Source organism: Glycine max, chromosome 13, assembly GCF_000004515.6.
Source record: "Glycine max cultivar Williams 82 chromosome 13, Glycine_max_v4.0, whole genome shotgun sequence".
In the NCBI taxonomy this organism is placed as follows: Eukaryota; Viridiplantae; Streptophyta; class Magnoliopsida; order Fabales; family Fabaceae; genus Glycine; species Glycine max.
The window spans coordinates 35,301,105-35,320,129 of record NC_038249.2 but is presented as its reverse complement, the minus strand read 5'-3'; the positions used below and the strand labels follow the sequence as shown (position 1 = coordinate 35,320,129).

The following is a 19,025-nucleotide window of genomic DNA, read 5'->3' as shown; positions in this document are numbered from 1 at the left end:
ACAGTTTTGGATTAGTATAAGATTTGATAATATAATTTATATGATGAAATTTTAATAAAATTATTTACTAAAAATATTAAATAGTGTCAAAGTTACAATATAAGTTAAAACCTTATTGCTGCTGGATATTTAACCCTTCTAGGTACTCTATATTTTCGTGGATGACCCTTCCAAATTTAAAGAGTCATTTTCCCCCTTAGTACAAGTAGGACCTCTATTTTTGTTTATGTGTACTTAATGCCTTACTTACCTATTCATTGAAAAGTGATTTAAATACTGAAAAAGTTGGCTTGAAATATTTTGCTGTTGATTTATTCCTATCGCTGTAACAAAACTTTAGAACGAAGTTTCATATCAATATATATAGTAAGAGGTTTTCCTGAATTCCTCTTACCATTACAACGGTTCATGATTGTTGGAGTAGGTTTTCGAACTTTTGTTTGGATTAGAAGTGATATAAAAAGGGAAAAAAGAAGAAGAAGAACAGAGAAGAAATAGAATGGAAAAAATGTGTTATTTATATGAACAGAAATAAGTAGAAGAAAGTAAAAATATTTCTCTCTGTTAGTTTGAATGAATAAAAATAAATAAATACATCAATTATGTAAATAATATTTTATATTAATTAAAAATTTACTCTATTATTTTTTCTTAACAAAAAAAATATTTATCATTTATTTTTTATATTATTAAAAATATATTTTTTTTTTTAAAAAGAAATGCACCATAAATCATTCCAAAATTTAAAAACCTCTCCTTCCTATTTCCTTTCTTGCTCAAATTTTCATTTCACTGCCTCTAATTTGTCTCCATCCTAAATCACTCAATCCATAGTCACAGACTAACATGCACCGGGGCCTGTCAACAGATGGAGTGTTGCTAGGTGCACCTAGCATTTTTTAAAATACCAAAACTGTCCCTGTGTTATTTTTGTATTTGTGATAGGTATGCGTGAGGGTGGTTCGTAAATCGTACGGATCAAGTTGATCCATAAGGTTGATACGGATCAACTTAAAAGGCTTACAGATAAAGGGTATTTTCGTCATTTTATCTTAAGTGTTGGATGCACCAGCAATAATGCTGGTGCACCTAGCAACACCTCAACAGACGCGTTTGCCACTTGCATAGCATAAGCCCATCGGGCTAAAAGGCCAGCCGAAGCTAACAAAACAAACTAAAAGGCGTAGACCCATATTCGAGCATGGTGTAAGTTTCTTTAAAAATACTTATAAGAGAAAGAAAAATCAAATATTTTTTATAAGTTAAAATTATTTTTTTATTAGTTAATTATTAATTAATTTATAAATATCTTCTTATTTTTTATAAAAATTATATGAAATAATTTCTATAAATTAATTAATTGTGAGTTTATTTTAATTTATAAAAAAATTCATTTTATTTTTTTCTTCCTATTTTTTTTAGAAGTGTTTCTAAAAAAACTTACCAAACATATCATCTTATTCTTAAACTCAAAAATCTTAAATGTCTTATTGATGCATTTATTTTTATATTTGTGCTAAACTTTTTGATAGTAAAAATAATATATATATATATATATGAATAATTTTTGTTAATTGATTTGAGAAACTCAATTTTAACATATGATAAAATTAAGAAGTAAAGTTCCTTCGAAGGACCATAACTAGATTTACAACCAGAATGAAGTTGTGGAAAACTAGTAACTAGCGAGTAGCGAGTGCACAAATAACAAACCCAACAGGGAAATAATCAGAAAACAAATAAAAAAGAGGAAAAGAAAAATTATATATTAGTGCATGAACCCGAATCCACCGGTTTGAGAGTCTCTTCCAGTCACAGCAGAGACAGAGAGTAAGAGCACACTGCACAGATCTGAGTGGTGACTCTTTCACTTCTCATCACTATTATTATTAGGTAACATCTTTTCCTATTTTCCTTCAATCTTCTCCTTTCTCCATGCTTACCACACTTTGCTTATGATGCACTCTTATCTTATGTACTAAACGATTACACTTGCTCAATTTTTTAGTTACTTCCTTCTGAGGTATATCACTTACTCAATTCGATCTATACTCGATTACAGCTTAACCCCTTTTTCTGGATTTAGTTCCTTTGGATCGATTTGCTTTTTACTTGTTCGTCTTCTGAATACATGAATGATGGGTTCGTTAAATAGGATTAGCAACTTCCCTCGTTATGTGTTCTGTGGGAAGTGATATGAAACCTTTTTTTTAAAAAACGTTTTGCCATACAGGGTTTGATGGAATTGTTAGGCGAATTTTGCTGTGTGTAACTTTGGTACTTGGCACTGCAGAATATACTTTTTTCCTTATGCTAATTGCATCGGTTTAATTGGATCTGTGGAGAGATAGCCCCAGATTCTTGTTACAAGTATACAGTATCTTGTATTGGATTAATAACTGACCATGCTATGTGGAGCCTTTTAGCATTTATTATTATTCGGTGCTTATTAGTTATTTCTCAATAAAAAAAATTATCTCTTGGAAAACAGCTTAGGCAGCAGATACTTACAGTCATACTACTTTGGCACCAGAAACAATTATATTTATTTGAAGCACCACAACTGAGCTTGTTGCCAAAACTTGTGATAGGTCTGAAGGCTCATTGCCATTATCATGTCAAGGAGGCCAGTAAATCCTTCGCGTCGGCTAGGTGATGGTGGAAGTATACCATTTGTTGCATCTATCCAGTCCAAATCTCAAAACTCTCCCCTACTATCTATTGGGCTTGTCATTGTGGTATATTTTCTTTGAAATATGTATCTCAATACGGAAATAGTCTGATATCATTTGTTTTAATGTGCAATGTTTCTTTGTGTTTGTTTGATGTACTGTGTGCGCACCAGACAGATCCTGCATTTGAGATATTTCCTACTTGTTCCTCCCTCTGTTTCTAACTCAGTTTACTTTATTTAGTATATTCATCAATGCTTTGTGGTCAACACATAATGTATTTAATAAATTGATATTTACAAATTTTCAGGGTGCAATCCTCCTGATTGGTTATTGTTACAGCAATTCAGGTTTGTAACTAAGCTCTATTAACTTGGAAGTCTGAATCCCTCATAAAGAAAAAATCTTTAATCAAATAATAAGAGAAGGATTTTGAATCTGCCACCATCCAAATATTGTGTTTAAAATACCAAATGATGTGAACTTCGGACTCTGGATATAGTCTTTTAGACCTACAACTTCATTGGGTTTAAGAAGTTTGAATCCAGACTATGTGTATTAAGAGAATGCTACAGTCAAGGAACAACCAAACAGCACAGTGGAGTACCCAAAATGAATACAGTCAATGTAACATTGTAACTGAAAAAAATGAGCAATACAAATGAACATATGTATAGCAGCTCTGGCCTCAGGCTATACACAAGGAGTGATAAAACAACTTACCCATAAGCAGTAGCAGAGTTAGAGGGGGAAAAGACTGTAGAGTTTTGCAGAGGCCATGCTTTAAAAGTGAAAAATAAATAAAAGTTCTTTGTAAACTTTCATATTTTGAAAGAATATTGAGGTGGCTAAATCCCTTCCGTTGTTTAACTATGTGCCACCCTTGCCCATAAGCAAGGCAAACGGACATGGTAGTCCAGTTTGGAAGAGTGAACACAAATCCTCTTCTGAGTTTGGCTGAATTGCTGATTATTTTTTTTTATTTTATATCCACCAGATTCGGTGAATTAGCCAGAAATTGTAAAGGGAACTGTGTTAATTCCTCTATCACCTTGTATAATTCAGTAAAGATTTTAATGTAAGTTATGTCTTAATAGGAAACCAAACAGATACTAGTTACATTGGCATGTTGATCAATACATATTGCACTTGCCTCATAGATCCTAGACCTAGTCTTCCTGTCATTGATCATTCAGTCATTCTCAATTTGTCAACTTTAGCAAGAAAATATTTATGTAAAATACAAAGAATATTGGCAGACGTCACTGCATAAATTAACAATGAAGATATTCTGTTTTGTGAACTCGCTATAAAATTCCATTGATACTGATATTCACTCTGATTTGTTTGGTCACATGGCAGGTGGAGCTAGCGGTGGTATTAAGGATGTAAAACTTGAAGGTAAATAAAACTGTCTTTTTGTCATTGAAAAATAATATGTTTACAGAACATTCTCCATGTAAGACATCATGTTTATATGAAACTATGGCAAACTTGCAAAGAATTATTGAAAATTCTCATTTCCTTTAAAAAAAATTAATGCTTTCTGTTTTATTTTTTTAATTTTTAATTTTTGTCGGTGTCTCCCATCAGCAAGCACATTTTCAATTTATTAATAACTTTTGCTGGTTTATGGTATATTTGATTTTAGGAAACATGTTCAATTATCATTTCCTTAAATTTGTATCCATTCAAGTTTTGTCAACATCAAGAGGAAATAAAACCAACAAAGAGCAAGGGGCATGGAATTTATATTTCCCATTTCCAATCCAATCTAGAAAATTTGTATATAAAATTTTCTCTTAAACCCTATAACATTAATTTCGTCAATATTTTCTATATTTAATGAAAATGGAAACAGAAAATGCAGAAACCAAATTAGCGCTTCTTATTGTCCTAAACATATGAGCCAATAAAGATTATTAGGCTACCTGATGATGCTGCATTTTTATCTGTGTGGTTGTTGTGTATACTCTTGCAGTCTTACTGGGAACTGGATGATATTGCATCACAATTTGTATCTTAGACATTATAAGCATCTTTTTGTACTATAAGTCAGTGCATATTCATTGATATTTAATATAGAATTGTTGATTTAAAATTTGGTACAATTCTTAGCAATTCAAACAGCTCTAGTGTGCCTATGCAGGTGGCGCATCGTGCTCATTGGAAGTCCTACAAGCATTGCCCATTTTGAAGAAAGCATATGGAGACAGCATGCATAAGGTTTTGCATGTTGGCCCTGACTCTTGTTCTGTGGTATCTAGTTTGTTAGAAGAAGGGGATACTGAGGCTTGGGGAATAGAACCATACGAGTTAGATGATGTTGGTGCAAAGTGTAAAAATCTTGTACGCAAGGGCATTGTGCGTGTGGCTGATATAAAGTTTTCTCTACCATATCGTGCAAAGTCATTTTCTCTGGTTATTGTGTCAGATGCATTGGATTACTTATCTCCAAGATATCTGAATAAAACCCTGCCAGAGTTGGTGAGAGTGTCTGCTGATGGTGTTGTTATCTTTACAGGTACATTCCCCCATGAAGCTTCTGTTCTATTGGTTCAAACTTTTGCTCATTTGAATTTAGTAAAAAACTTGATTTATCTTAAGCATTTATTAGGGCATATTTATTTGGCTGCTTAGGTTCATATTCCCCAGGACCTAGTGGGCAATTGCAGTCCTGATAAACTGAAGATCTTAACAGTTTTTTATTGTCTACAAATCATGATCTTTTACTATCATTCCTAAGACCACAACTCATGTTGAATGTGATAGAAAATTGAGTTCTCCAGTGATTCACTTGTGATTTCTGTCTCCTCATTTCTCATTTTCATGTGTAGGTTATCCAGGTCAGCAGAAAACTAGAGGTGAAGAAGTGGCCAAATTTGGTCGTCCAGTAAGTGACTGTTTTTTTATTGAATTTTGGTGCTTTTTTTACAACATGGGCATTTAAACTACATGCAATTATGTTGTTAATGACGGGTGACTCCATCATCAACTATATTGCAAATTTACCCGTTGTGCATTTTTTTTGGGATGGCCAAGAACTAAGCATATTGCACATGTCATAGTAATAATGGGAAGTTATTGACTAGTGTTAAGTATTACTCAAAATAATGTCATTAATTCAGCTTCTCCCTTTTTGGTATTTGATATTCTTTTTTTATGAAGGCCAAATTGCGCAGTTCATCTTGGTGGATAAGGTTTTTCGTTCAGATTAGTTTAGATGAAAATGATACTGCTGGAAAGAAGTATGAACAGGCTTCAACCAAGAAGGCATACAAGCCAGCATGCCAAGTTTTTCACCTCAAATCATACCCTTGAAATTTCACTGTCTTATTTGTATACTCCACTTAATGGATAGAAGTCATGCTGATGAGATAGGCATCGTCAGCACCCGAAGGGCAAAGTTTCATATATTCTGTTGAAATTGTAGTTCGATGGTGATGACATATTTTATTTAGATTCAATTATTAATGTATTTTATTGGCAACCGATTGTAAACTATTTTTGTCTTGATGGTGTTCCACATGTTTTGTATTCACAACTGCTATTTATTATTTAGAAAACTTTCTGATTTGACACATTTAATTCATCTATAGTATATGATGGGGGAACCATATTTGTTCAAGTCCTTTTGCGTATTATATATAGTAGTTGTAGTAGCTCATTGTACACTGATTCAATATTTTTCCAGAAATTACGTATACTTTCACAATTAATAATGACCTTACATAAAAAACTATATAAGTGAGTGTGTGACTATTTGTTTGTGATTCCATGAGACCTCGAAGTTGAGTAAAAGAATTTGGACACTAACTGGGTGCATCATTCCATAGAAAAACCAGCAGAACTTTTGTTGATTGTTTAGTAAGTGTTTCAAAAGGTTTACAAAAGTTGTTTAAATTCATGAAAATAGTTTATGATTTTTATAAGTTTTTAATTTATTTCAATGATTTTTATGATCAAATTTATGACACAAACTGTACCATATATATATATATATAGATAGATCATAAGTGTCTCCTAATCCATTAGGTAAGAGATTAATTTCTGTTGCGATATATGATAATCGCTGGCGTAAGAAAATTTTGTACATAGTAGGAATTGAACATGAGTTTTTCTGTTAAATTGATCCTTTTCACTCCTACTCATTTGAATACAATAAAATTTTATACCAATCTTTTGAGTTATAGTATAAATTTATTAATTTGAGTTATAGTATAAATTTGTTAATAAAATAAATAATATATGTATTGATGGTATAGAAGTTTTTAGTGTCATTTAATTATAAATTATGTTTGGTAATTATTTTGACTTTTATAATAATTATCTTAAAATAATTTTTAGGATAAATAATCATTTTCGTCCTTGAAAGTGTGTGACGTTGACAAATTCGTTTCTGAAAGATAAAATAAAAAACAAAATTTAATTCTCGAAAGTGTAAAAAGTGAGACAAATTTATCCTACAATTAATTTTCTTCTGTTAATGTTAAGGAACTCGCCTACCCGCATGAACAAAAAAATGTCATGAAATTGAAGCTCACAGGGACATATGGACTAAAATTACTACAAATGTGCTCCAAAATTTAACAACTTATTGATATTTCCATCATCATTTAATTATATAACTTACTGACAAATATATTCACACAATATATAAACCTAAATAGTTGATATCAATAATAAAATACATGCATCAGCAACACATTAGAGTTAGAAGTTTCTGATTTTATTATTACAAATATTTATTATAAGATATTATAATCAATAATATTATTAAAACTGTCCAGTCACCTCCATGTGTAGACTCGATAGTTTTTTTTTTTTTAATTTATTGTTCATTTATCTACTCTTTTTTTTTTAAATCCATGTAGGGCATAAGTTTCAATGCTAGTTATAATTATATTTATAATATCGACTAATCATAAAAGAATCAAGACTCAAGAGGAAACAAAATAGAGATATGTTTTCAAATAAAAAATCCATTTACCAAATCTTAAATAAATCATTTACAAGTAGAATAAAACAAGCATAAGAGGTATATCAACCAAAATTATAATGCTTTATAGTTTTCTCGCTCTATTAGTGATCATTTACTCGTGTCTTGTCTCCACTTAAGTCTTAATTCCTTTGTGATAAGTTGAAATTATAAATATAATTATAATGCATTATAATAAATATTTACGATAACAAAATCAGAAACTTTTAAGTGTAATGTGTTGTTAGTACATGTATTTTGCTGTTGATATCAACTAATTAAGTTTATATATTTCTTGGATATATTTGTCAATAATTTATATAATTAAAGGATGAAAATGACAATAGATTGTTAAATCAATTTTGTTAGTAACTTTAGTTCATATATTTATGTGAGCATTAATTTTAACATTTCCGTCTTTATGTATCATGGAGATGAGTTTCTTAAGATTAACAAACGAAAATTAACATCGAGATGAATTTATTTTACTTTTTTTATTTTTATGAACTAAATTTTATTTTTATTTTTATTTTTTAGAAACAAATTTGTCAGTACTACAAACTTTTAGAAATGAAAATATATATATATATATATATATATATATATATATATATATATATATATATATATATATATATATATATATATATATATATATATATATATATATATATATATATATATATATATTGAAACTGTTACTGTCAAGGATTACAACCATTCCCTTAAAGCTAGTCGTAAAACAGAAGTGACAAGGAAAAGTTTAACGAAGTTAATGGATTAACTTCCGCCGCAAAGATGGTCACGAGATGATGGAGGGGAAGTGAAAGTAAAGGATCAAAGACTGAGAAAGAGCAATGAACAGAAGATTAATTCTTTCAAATTTAATTCTTTCCTGCAAAAGCAATGAATAAAAGGATTTTATGTTATCAATCAATTGTGAAAGAAAACATTAATCTTATTTCTAGAAATTTTTTGAATCATATATACACACGTAAATTAAAAGAAAGAAAACAGAAAGTTAACTACATATATAAAATTAACTAACTAACTATTAGCTTCTCGCAATAGACATTATGAATCTACACTAGAGTATATGGCATACGTTAATTTATTAGACAAATCAAATTGGCCAACTGTAATTTAATTTAATTAAAATTTAGTAAGAATGTAAAATATTTTACATTAATACTTTTTTCTTATCATGGCATTGATACTGACTATTCAAACACAAAATTTTATTTAAAGAAATTAAGTTTAATATTATCACTTCAACCAACAATTATTCTTATAATTAATTTACAACGTCGTATTTAGAGCAACTCCTAATTGATAAATAATATAATTTTTTACACTAATAATATATGAAAAATAACCTCTACGAAATTATATATTTAGACATAAAAATCTTTATACGGTGAAAGCATGAAATTTGAACCTTTAAGTTAAATTTGATATTGTTTTTTTACACGCAACAAAAAAATTATATTGAGAAAACTTGTACACTATGTATAATATTATTTCCGTTCTTATTTATAATAAATAAATTTAGTGTGAATCGTGATATGACAACTATAAAATATGTGATATTATTCTGTGGGTGATATCTGCATCTTTAATTATTTGATAAACAGAAGTTATCATAAGAAAGTTAAGAACAACAGTCAGAAAATATTCAAGAACAGTTGTAAGAGATATACAATTAATCATTGATTTTTTTTTTCTGCTAACAAAAGAAAGACAATCATTCCATACCATTTTCCTATCCATTCTTGTGTATATTCCAATCAGATCCATAAAAATTCATACAACATTTTAATATAATGTCTCAAAGCTCAAGCCTAATCCAAAAGCAAAAGGAGAACAAGAAAGTTCAGACGCCCTTGAGACATTAGTAACCAAATTTAATTTTCTGGTCTATAGAAATGATCAGGGGCTTCCGAAATTTATGGCCAGAAGTCATGGAGTGAAGTCTTGGGTTCCTCTCCCCATAATAATATTGCTAGATTCATAACATGTGATGTATCAATTACATTACATGTAGTGATAAGTACGTGATAGTGATATTTTGAGTCCTACTTTCAATAGTATGAAGAGAGTACTAGTTAGTCACATGCATGAGTTTACTGTTAAACGTTTGCTTCAATAACTAACCAAAATATATATTATTATTATTATTATTAAAAAATTGCAAAATGTAGATTAATTATATGCAACAAGGCCGATAAAAAAATAATATGATGCAACAATATTTTTTTTTTGATAAAAAGGTGTACTGTCTGTTTAAGTTTATTGAATTTTGTGTTATACACATAATGGAAAACGATCATATTTCATACATGATTTTCAACTTAACAAAATTTGATCACATAAAGCATTCATTTGAATTCTTGATTACAGAAAACGCACACTTATCCAAATTAATTTGAAAGCTGAATTATCATGTATATTCCTTTTTGTCAACTACCATTAAATAGTAAAATGGATTCGTGCAGCAAGTATTAAACAGATATTTGTCATTAATAGAATCTTATACGCAAATTTTCTCGCGTATGCATTATGTTCATTTTAGTATATACCACATGTATGTATTGTCCACTGAATACTTATGTATATTTTTCTAATAAAATGGATTCATGTAGCAAGTATTAAATGGTAACGTTTTTCATATATAAAATATTTAGAATTTTAAACACATTTTTTTACGTTTGCATTATATTCATTTTAGTTTAAACGATATGTATTTTTTATTAGCGACAATGTTATTAGAACATAATATGATTATTATATGCACCAATTGATCTACATATCTGGTGATATATATGCATGGATTATATTCTTGCCATAATAAAGAAAATAAGAAAATCATTTTAATAGCTATTTAGGATCATTTCTTTGCCTTTTTTAAACAAAATAGTGTTCTTTAATTTTTTTTTAAAATATATTAAAAAATACGTGATGTATATTAAATTTATATTTTTTCTATAATTATTTTTAGCCATACACTGAGTGAAAAACCAATAAAAACAATTTTCTATAATTTTATAAGGATAAAATATGTGATGTATATTACATTTATATTTTTTATATATTTTTTTATCACTTTATATTATATTTTTACTTTTATAAAAGCACCTTTTCTTTTTAATTATTTCTTTTACTATTTCATAAACAAAGTCAATGTTGAAAGAACATAATACATTTAAATCCTTCTTAAAATAATAATAAAAAAGATTATTGTATGAAAATATTTAGGAGAGAATTTATAATTTATTATATAGCTTTCCCTAATATAAGACTTTGTAGAATTAAATTTAGTGGAAAGATAATAACTAGTAAAAGAAAATCCCAGTTGTTACGTACAGTAGCATCTAGAAAAGGTTATATATGAGGTTGGATTAATGATAAAAGAAAAAGTGAAGAGGTCATAAATTTAAATCTCTGTACTAAAAAAATTAATAATTAATTTAGCCCATTAAATAAAAATAAAAAACAGTGGCATCTTGACAAAAGAGATAACTATATATATATAAGTGGACAATAAAATATAATGTTTTTAATTATACTTTTACTTATCGCCATACAGAATCACACGCGCGTTTTGTCTGTATCCGGTATCTGATACACTAATTTATCCTTTTACCTTCTCCCCTTTTACTTTTTTCAGCTGATTTATTTTATCTTATCATTTCATTTAATTAAAGTAATGAGAGATCATCAAATAGGTATATTTCTTTATTTACAGTGACATTGACCATTTTTTATATAAATTTTACATCACTTTTAAAATAATTTAAGATATCTCCTATATATATATAGATTTTCATTTCCTAAAATAAAAAATTTCTAAAGTGATATAGTATTATAGTGTGCAAATATAATTCTATTTACCATAGTTCAAGTAGCGAATTTGATTTTCTTTCAAATCTTGAATTCAATAAATGAAAAAAATATTTAAATGTTTTTTCTTTGAGTAATTAATTTAATTATTTGGCTTGAATAAACTGGATCCAATATCAATTTTGAAGAATTTACTTTTCTCTTTTACATATTTGAAGAATTTAGTAGTAAACTGATATTTAATTATGAATTAACATGTATGGTAATGTTTTTTATATTTTAATAATTATTTTGAATTTATGTTTATAAGGTAATTATTAATTAATTGATGGTGTGAAGATATTTATGTTGAAAATATATTAAAATTAAACTCACTTTGAATACCAACGATTTAAGAATTATTATTTTTAATTAAAATGTATTCATATTATAAATATTTTTTAACACTACTGTCATTTAATCATTATTTGTCACGAATGATAAGATTAGTTAACTTAAAAATTACACTTAAGATGAATTTTAATTGGTTGTTAATGTAATTTTTACTGATGAAACTTAAAGTTAATTTTTTTTATCACTTATCTATTGTTAATACTTCCTTTTCAGGGAATCTAGAAAAGCAGAGGAAGGGGGTGAGATTCATGAGAGGCTCATACCAGAAAATTGATTAAAAAACATTATTTGTTGAGATTTTTTTAAGTATGGCCTCAAGTGCTCCTCCACTCTCACTATAAATACGTAGCTTAACCTACATCCCCTTCAGTCTCATTGATTCTTCAAAAGAAAGAACAAAACAATAGAGTATAGAAAGAAGAAAAGAAAATGATGTCCCCATGCAATGTGATCCTATCCATTTTTTTCTTGGTGTGTACAAGAACACCACTACTGTCCCTAGCCCAGAACACCCCTCAAGACTTTCTTGATGTGCACAATCAGGCTCGTGCCGAGGTTGGCGTGGGTCCACTCTCATGGAACCACACCCTTCAAGCCTACGCTCAAAGTTATGCCAATAAGAGAATCCCAGACTGCAACCTCGAACACTCCATGGGACCCTTCGGCGAGAACATCTCCGAAGGGTACGCCGAAATGAAGGGTTCAGATGCTGTCAAATTCTGGCTCACTGAGAAGCCTTACTATGACCACCACTCCAACGCTTGTGTCCATGATGAGTGCCTGCATTATACTCAGATTGTGTGGCGTGATTCTGTTCATCTTGGGTGTGCTAGAGCTAAGTGTAACAATGATTGGGTGTTTGTTATTTGCAGCTATTCCCCACCGGGGAACATTGAAGGGGAACGACCTTATTGATTCTCTTTCTTATTAGTAGTATTAAAGAAAAATGAACTAGTAGTACTGTCTTTGAGTTATTATTGTTAATTTGGAAATTACCATGTGTGATATTAATATATATTCATGAGTATGAGTGCATGATATTTCCAATATAATTTGTAAAGAAATCACCATTTGTGGTCTTATTTGATAAACTGGGTAAAACTGGTTATGGTATTGCTTTCCAAAATAAATGATGCAACCACCATATATATAGAGAAAGTCTTGGATTGTCACCCTTGGATGCATTCAACGAGCACAAAGCTAAATTAGGGAAATGCGGATTCATTTGTTCATTTATTTAATGCGTATTGATTCCTGATTTGTTGGGTCCAAGACTTACTTGCTGGGTGTGTGCCTACCAATGCAAAAACTTTCTCGTGTATATATATACACCCGAGCAATACACGGTTTTTTAAAATATTATTTAAGAATGATTTATAATATATTTTATAGAAAAAAAATGTCATGTTATATTGTATAAAGATGACCAACATATTAAAAAAAGTAAATTTATCCAAAAATTATTTAATAGATGACGAATCAACAAAAATGATAGACATTTGTCTCATTTCAATCTAAAAATTAATTATATAAGAATTAATTTATTTATATTAATATAAATAAAAAATAAATATGAATACAAAACAATCAGAAACTTGAGTTGGTCCCACCTTCATTTAGTTTGTTTTTCCGACTAATAAAATAAAGAAATAGATAAATACCCAAATGCCAAGATTTTGTCTAAAAGTGGTATGGTATTCGAAAAATTGAGAATGAACAGAAGGACTGTGAAACTGCCACGTGTATAAAGTTGCTCCAATTCAAAACATTGATTAACAAAACTCCATTCCTTTCTTTACAAAGTCCAATTAGACAAGAGATTACAATTCAAGTGAGTTTCTTGACTCCTTAATATTCAGTTAGAAAAAATTTTAAAATAGAAATTCATGATTATTATATATAAATTTAAATCAATCAACAAAGAAAAAAATACAAAAAAGTAGAAGGAAACCAAGAAACTCACTTTTAATTGATAAATTCTGCAAGTCAAACAAACATAATCTTATGATAAGAAAGACAAAATTAAATTCATATTAAAATTATTACAACAATAAATTTAAAAGTACCAAAATTATAATAATCCATATTTTTTTTAATTATTCAAATATTAACATAATTTAAGATAAGTTGATCATTCCATGACTTTAGTGTTTCTTTTCATTCTTTCGTGAAAAATATTCATCCCCGTTTATTATGTTTTATTTATACTTTCACATATTACAAAAATATGACATTCATAAATTAGTTGAGTCGATACATTAATTAGTTTAGTTAAAAAATAATAAGCAATACAAAATAAATTATATTAAATTATTACAACACTAAATTTATAGATAATGAAAATATAATAAAGCTTAATTTTTCTTAAATTATTCAAATTTTAACGCAATTTAAAATAATATTTGAGTTTCAGTCTTAAAACATGTATATGTGTTAAATATTCATAACTACAATTAACTTTATGGAAGTGTCAAGATTCAAATAAGATCATCACCAGTAAAAAAAAAAATATCCTTGTGATTTCTGAAAAAAAAAATAAAGGGACAGAATTACTTGTCAAGTGGCAATTTATGCATTTAACATTAGGAATAACAAATAAACATTGATTGTAGAGCAGTAAGGGCAGTTACATTTTGTGTAACTCTCCTAACTGTAAGTGCGACAAATAACAATAGACCCAAGTGACAAATAGTAGCAGAAACAACAACACACTATTGGAAGCCGGAATAAATTTGAAATTAATTCCTAAATTACTCTCCAACTTCAAAATTAGGTAGGTGTCTGTTGCCTGGCCAAATGCCCATCGGTATTAGTCAAAATTAGAGTTAGTCGTTAATCAGGTTTACCTATTTTGGACCAAATAAATTAAATATAATAAGACAAACTAATATTAATGAATGTCATAGGATAAGGATCAAGGAAAATAAAAAATCATTTAATAAAAAAGATAAATACTATTCATTACTATAAAAGTAAATAATAGTCTTGTCAAAAAGGTATTTAATAGTAGTACTTATTTTTAAATAATCAAAAATCAAAATATTTAATAAATGTATTAAATATTTTGATCCAATATATCTGAAATCTTATTTATGTCAGATTAATAATCATATTTTTCTTTAATCTTATCTTATAATTATACAGAATCGAGTGCCTCTACTGTGAGGATTATTCAAGTATATAGGCTGTCTCTTTTTGAGGATAAGTTTTTTTTTAAATATTTTATCAGCCTTTTTGAGGATAAGTATATTATGTTGCGCCCGTAATAATAAGATTTTGCTGGAATTTATTTTGAGAGCGTAGATAAGAATTTATTGTCGCAATTATCCTTAAAATAGCTGGACATTTTTAGTGGCAGGAGTATATTTTTATTTTCCTTAAAATAGTCCATATACTATTAAAATCAAAAGTTTTATGTTATAGCTATTGTAAAAAAGGAAAAAGAAAAAGAACCTGCTCATTAATGGAAATGATGAAATCAGACGAGTATATGCAATCATGGGTGAGAAATTAATATACCTCTCTAAAAATATTAAAATGGTAAGATGTATATGTTAGAAGAAAATAAATAATTATAATTTATAAGCTCTTCTTCACACTTCTGCACTTGGCATATGGAAGTTAGAGTAATGCCAAAATGTGTTCACGAATCACTTTAGTGCTAAGCAACACATGCATGTTCCCTTTCGCTCTCTTTGCGGTGGCTGACAATGGCTCGCAAGATTTTAATTGGTTCTGCACCTTTCAAACCAACCCATGATTGAGCACATTGAAATAGAATAATCACAAGGAATTAGAATTCATTTTATGTTGTTTCAACGTACAATACATTAATACAAATAAATAATAGTAGTAACACTTTTAATTTGTTGAATGGTTTAATAATAAATTCCAATACTACATTCACACACAAAAATGCTGGGATCCACTCAGGTAAGTTGGCAGAATTTACTGCTTAATTTGTGCTGAGTGCAAGACTTATGGGCATAAACAAAACGGATAGACGGGTGTATTTAACTGTTGGGGTCCCATTGAGAAATAGTTTTTTAAGGTCTTTATTTAAGAAAAGGGGTAGGTTGACTTTTCTAATGCCTGCAGGTAGAGTAGTCTAGCTAGGATGTTATTTTACTTTTCAGTTTTTCTAAAGTTCACAGGGGAATCATTAAAGAATGTTTAATAAATTCATTAAATAATTTATTATTTTTCACTGTTTATGCACTTTAGGTCTAACATATTAAATGTTTTATTTTTTTTATTTAAAGTTACTTAATTAATGGGATTAAAATTAGAGATTCAAAAATATTTGTATGCTCTGCACTTATTTGAGGATAAAATCAATTGTAATGTATAGAAGATAAATAATTAAAATGGTTAATTACAAATAGTTTAAATAAATAATTTTACTACTTGTGGTTTTTTTTATTTATTAATGAGATAGCTAGTCGGGAGGAAGAGGCAAGTACTATGGTACTTGTGTCTGTAGGTACCCACTATATATTATCCATTATTGTAAAATTACTTAAATATTCTTATACGAAAAAGAATTTTTCTTAATTTTTCATAGATTTCTCACATTATAGGACATAAATACGTACGTGGCATTTAAAATATTGCTTTAAGATTTTGCTATTGTTGTAAGTTAATAGGAAAATTCTTACTAATTGTAAGCATCCCTTTATTGTTAAGTTTTTTTTTTTTTTTTTTCCGAATGCAAGGGGCTAAAGCCCAAACAAAACAGAAACTAGGAAACAAAGCAGCAGGTTGCATCAGCACGCAGCATGCTAAAAATAAAATCTGGAATAGCACTGAAAACCGAAAAGTGAGACATGAGGAAAGAGCCTTCTTAGCCAATATCAGCAACTTGGCTATGTTCTCTAAAAATATGAGAAAAGACACAACTCACTGGAATTCTTGGCAACACTTGGATATCTTGAACTCTTTTAAACATCGAATGAATAGCAGATGCAAGACAGATTCAAACAAAGATGCACTGCTTCAGCAAAGTTATTTTTACTTATTATTAATTAACAAAAAAATTTATGTCTTATTTTAGTTTTTTCTCCTGAAAACTATTTTTGCGTTAATTACATTAATGAACATTTTGTGTTGATGCTAATCAAAAAGTTAAATCAAACAATCAAGTTCATTAATTTTCCATCAGTGTCAGCTAGGTCGATGCTAAAGTAAACATTTTTGTTAACATTCATTCCAAGTAATGTTTATAAGTTTTTTAAATAACTATTTTAATATTTAAAAAATATTAAGGATGTTACTTTCACTATGTGTCAGTCAGGCCGACGCTACTAACATCAGTACTATGGTTGACACTACTATTTCATACTTTTATTGGAGAGGAGTATTACTTTATTATAAAGGTCTTATTAATATAGAGGAGGCAGACACGGTGAAAAAGAAAAAAAAAATACATATTTCACTCCATTATTCCTTGATTAATTGTTGTTAATAATAAGATGATGATTAATCTTAGTTGAAAAAAGTTGCAAAAAGATGTCTATAATTCTATCTATTTTTTATGTATTTTATTTAGGTAGAAACTCGAACCAAATCCAGTAAGTACTGGTCCAATCACGAGAAGTACTCTTAATATTAAATTATTGGATCATATTCTATAAATTTGATTTAGACTTTTATGTGAATTTTGAATGCTAAGAATTTATAAATTGATGTTTTATCTAATTTTTAGTGTTATAATTAAAGTTACAATATTATATTTAATTATATTATTTTATTAATTTGTTATTATTATTAATATATTAAATCATTGAACCGGTATTTTGAAAGGTGCAAATAATTAACTAATTTGTCTGAAATGTCCTTATTCAATATCGAGCATTTCAATATATTGTGAGTCTCAATCAGACATTAAAAAGAAAACATTGCACAATATCGGTCAAAAAATAATTATTCTTGAGTAAAGATTTGTTGGTATGATTTCTCGATAAATATCAGTCGTGTTTATTTTACGATTGATGTCGACTATGATTTTTTTGTTCATTTTTTGACTGAGTCCTGTGCTCCATCTGCACTAGCAAATGACAAGCTTTTTCATAGACCATCTAAAATGGTGATAGTCTGATGAGCGTTTTTTAAGCCAAAAATTAAGACTATTTGAATTTATCTGAAAATTTCGTGTTCAATTTTAAATGTTTCGATATTATATATATATATATATATATATATATATATATCAAATATATTTATAAGATAAAATGATTTTTGTAAATTCTTAATTAATTAACAAAAATGTGTCATATTTTATAAGAAAAAATATATTCATTCTTAAATTGGTATAAATATTTCATTAATATATAGCATTGAGTGGTTGAAAGAGAAAACTTCAACCTTATTCATCAAACAATTTTCCATGTTAAAAAAACCCTATAAATACCTCACAGGAGCTCCTACCTTATTCATCAAATTAACACCTCCCTTTCGGCATTATTAATTTCTATATAGCTGATCAAGAAATCAATCAATCAAAATGGGGTTGTGCAAGGTTTCATTTTCTGTATTGTGTGTGTTGGGGTTGGTGATTGTGAGTCACGTAGCCTATGCTCTAGACTCACCATCAGACTACGTCAATGCACACAACGCTGCAAGATCAGAGGTGGGTGTTCAAAACTTGGCATGGGATGATACTGTTGCTGCTTTTGCACAGAACTATGCTAATCAACGTAAAGGTGATTGCCAACGGGGAGAATCTTGCAATGAGCACGGGTGACCTAAGTGGCTAAGGATCCCGCCGCCATCTTACTCATATGAACCATCAATAATCATATAAAAAAATTTGATATCACACTTTAACATAAAATTTTAAGACTCAGGATTATGAATCTTCTCCTCATTTATATAATTCTCAATTTTTTCACTTGTACTCAATATGAAATTTAACATCATACTTACTCCAACACTTTCATCACTAGCAACCATGTTCCTCGTGGCAACTATATTGGCCAAAGACCCTACTGAGTTGTTTCATTGTAGCAGCGAGCTCTGCTAGTTATCATTTCAGATTACTTATATACCATACATATTAAGAATAAACAATAAAATCATGAATTTATATAAATTCACGTAATGATAATTTTTCAATGTATTGGAATACATGTGAGCTCATAATT

General features: G+C 28.6%; 2 protein-coding genes across 2 annotated transcripts; both read left to right on the top strand.

Moving 5' to 3' along the window:
• Positions 1-1,797: 1,797 nt before the first annotated feature.
• On the top strand, positions 1,798-6,300 carry LOC100791487 (uncharacterized). Its single transcript, NM_001254358.2, has 7 exons — positions 1,798-1,893; positions 2,592-2,738; positions 2,983-3,022; positions 4,035-4,073; positions 4,822-5,196; positions 5,510-5,565; positions 5,841-6,300. Exons 2-7 carry the CDS (start codon positions 2,616-2,618, stop codon positions 5,991-5,993), a joined length of 786 nt encoding a protein of 261 aa, NP_001241287.1. The 5' UTR covers positions 1,798-1,893; positions 2,592-2,615; the 3' UTR covers positions 5,994-6,300.
• Positions 6,301-12,251: 5,951 nt separating this feature from the next.
• On the top strand, positions 12,252-12,926 carry LOC100499927 (SCP-like extracellular protein domain-containing protein). The gene is given in 1 exon segment (NM_001251180.2): positions 12,252-12,926. A coding segment is annotated over 1 exon segment (486 nt). The 5' UTR covers positions 12,252-12,312; the 3' UTR covers positions 12,799-12,926.
• Positions 12,927-19,025: the final 6,099 nt, after the last annotated feature.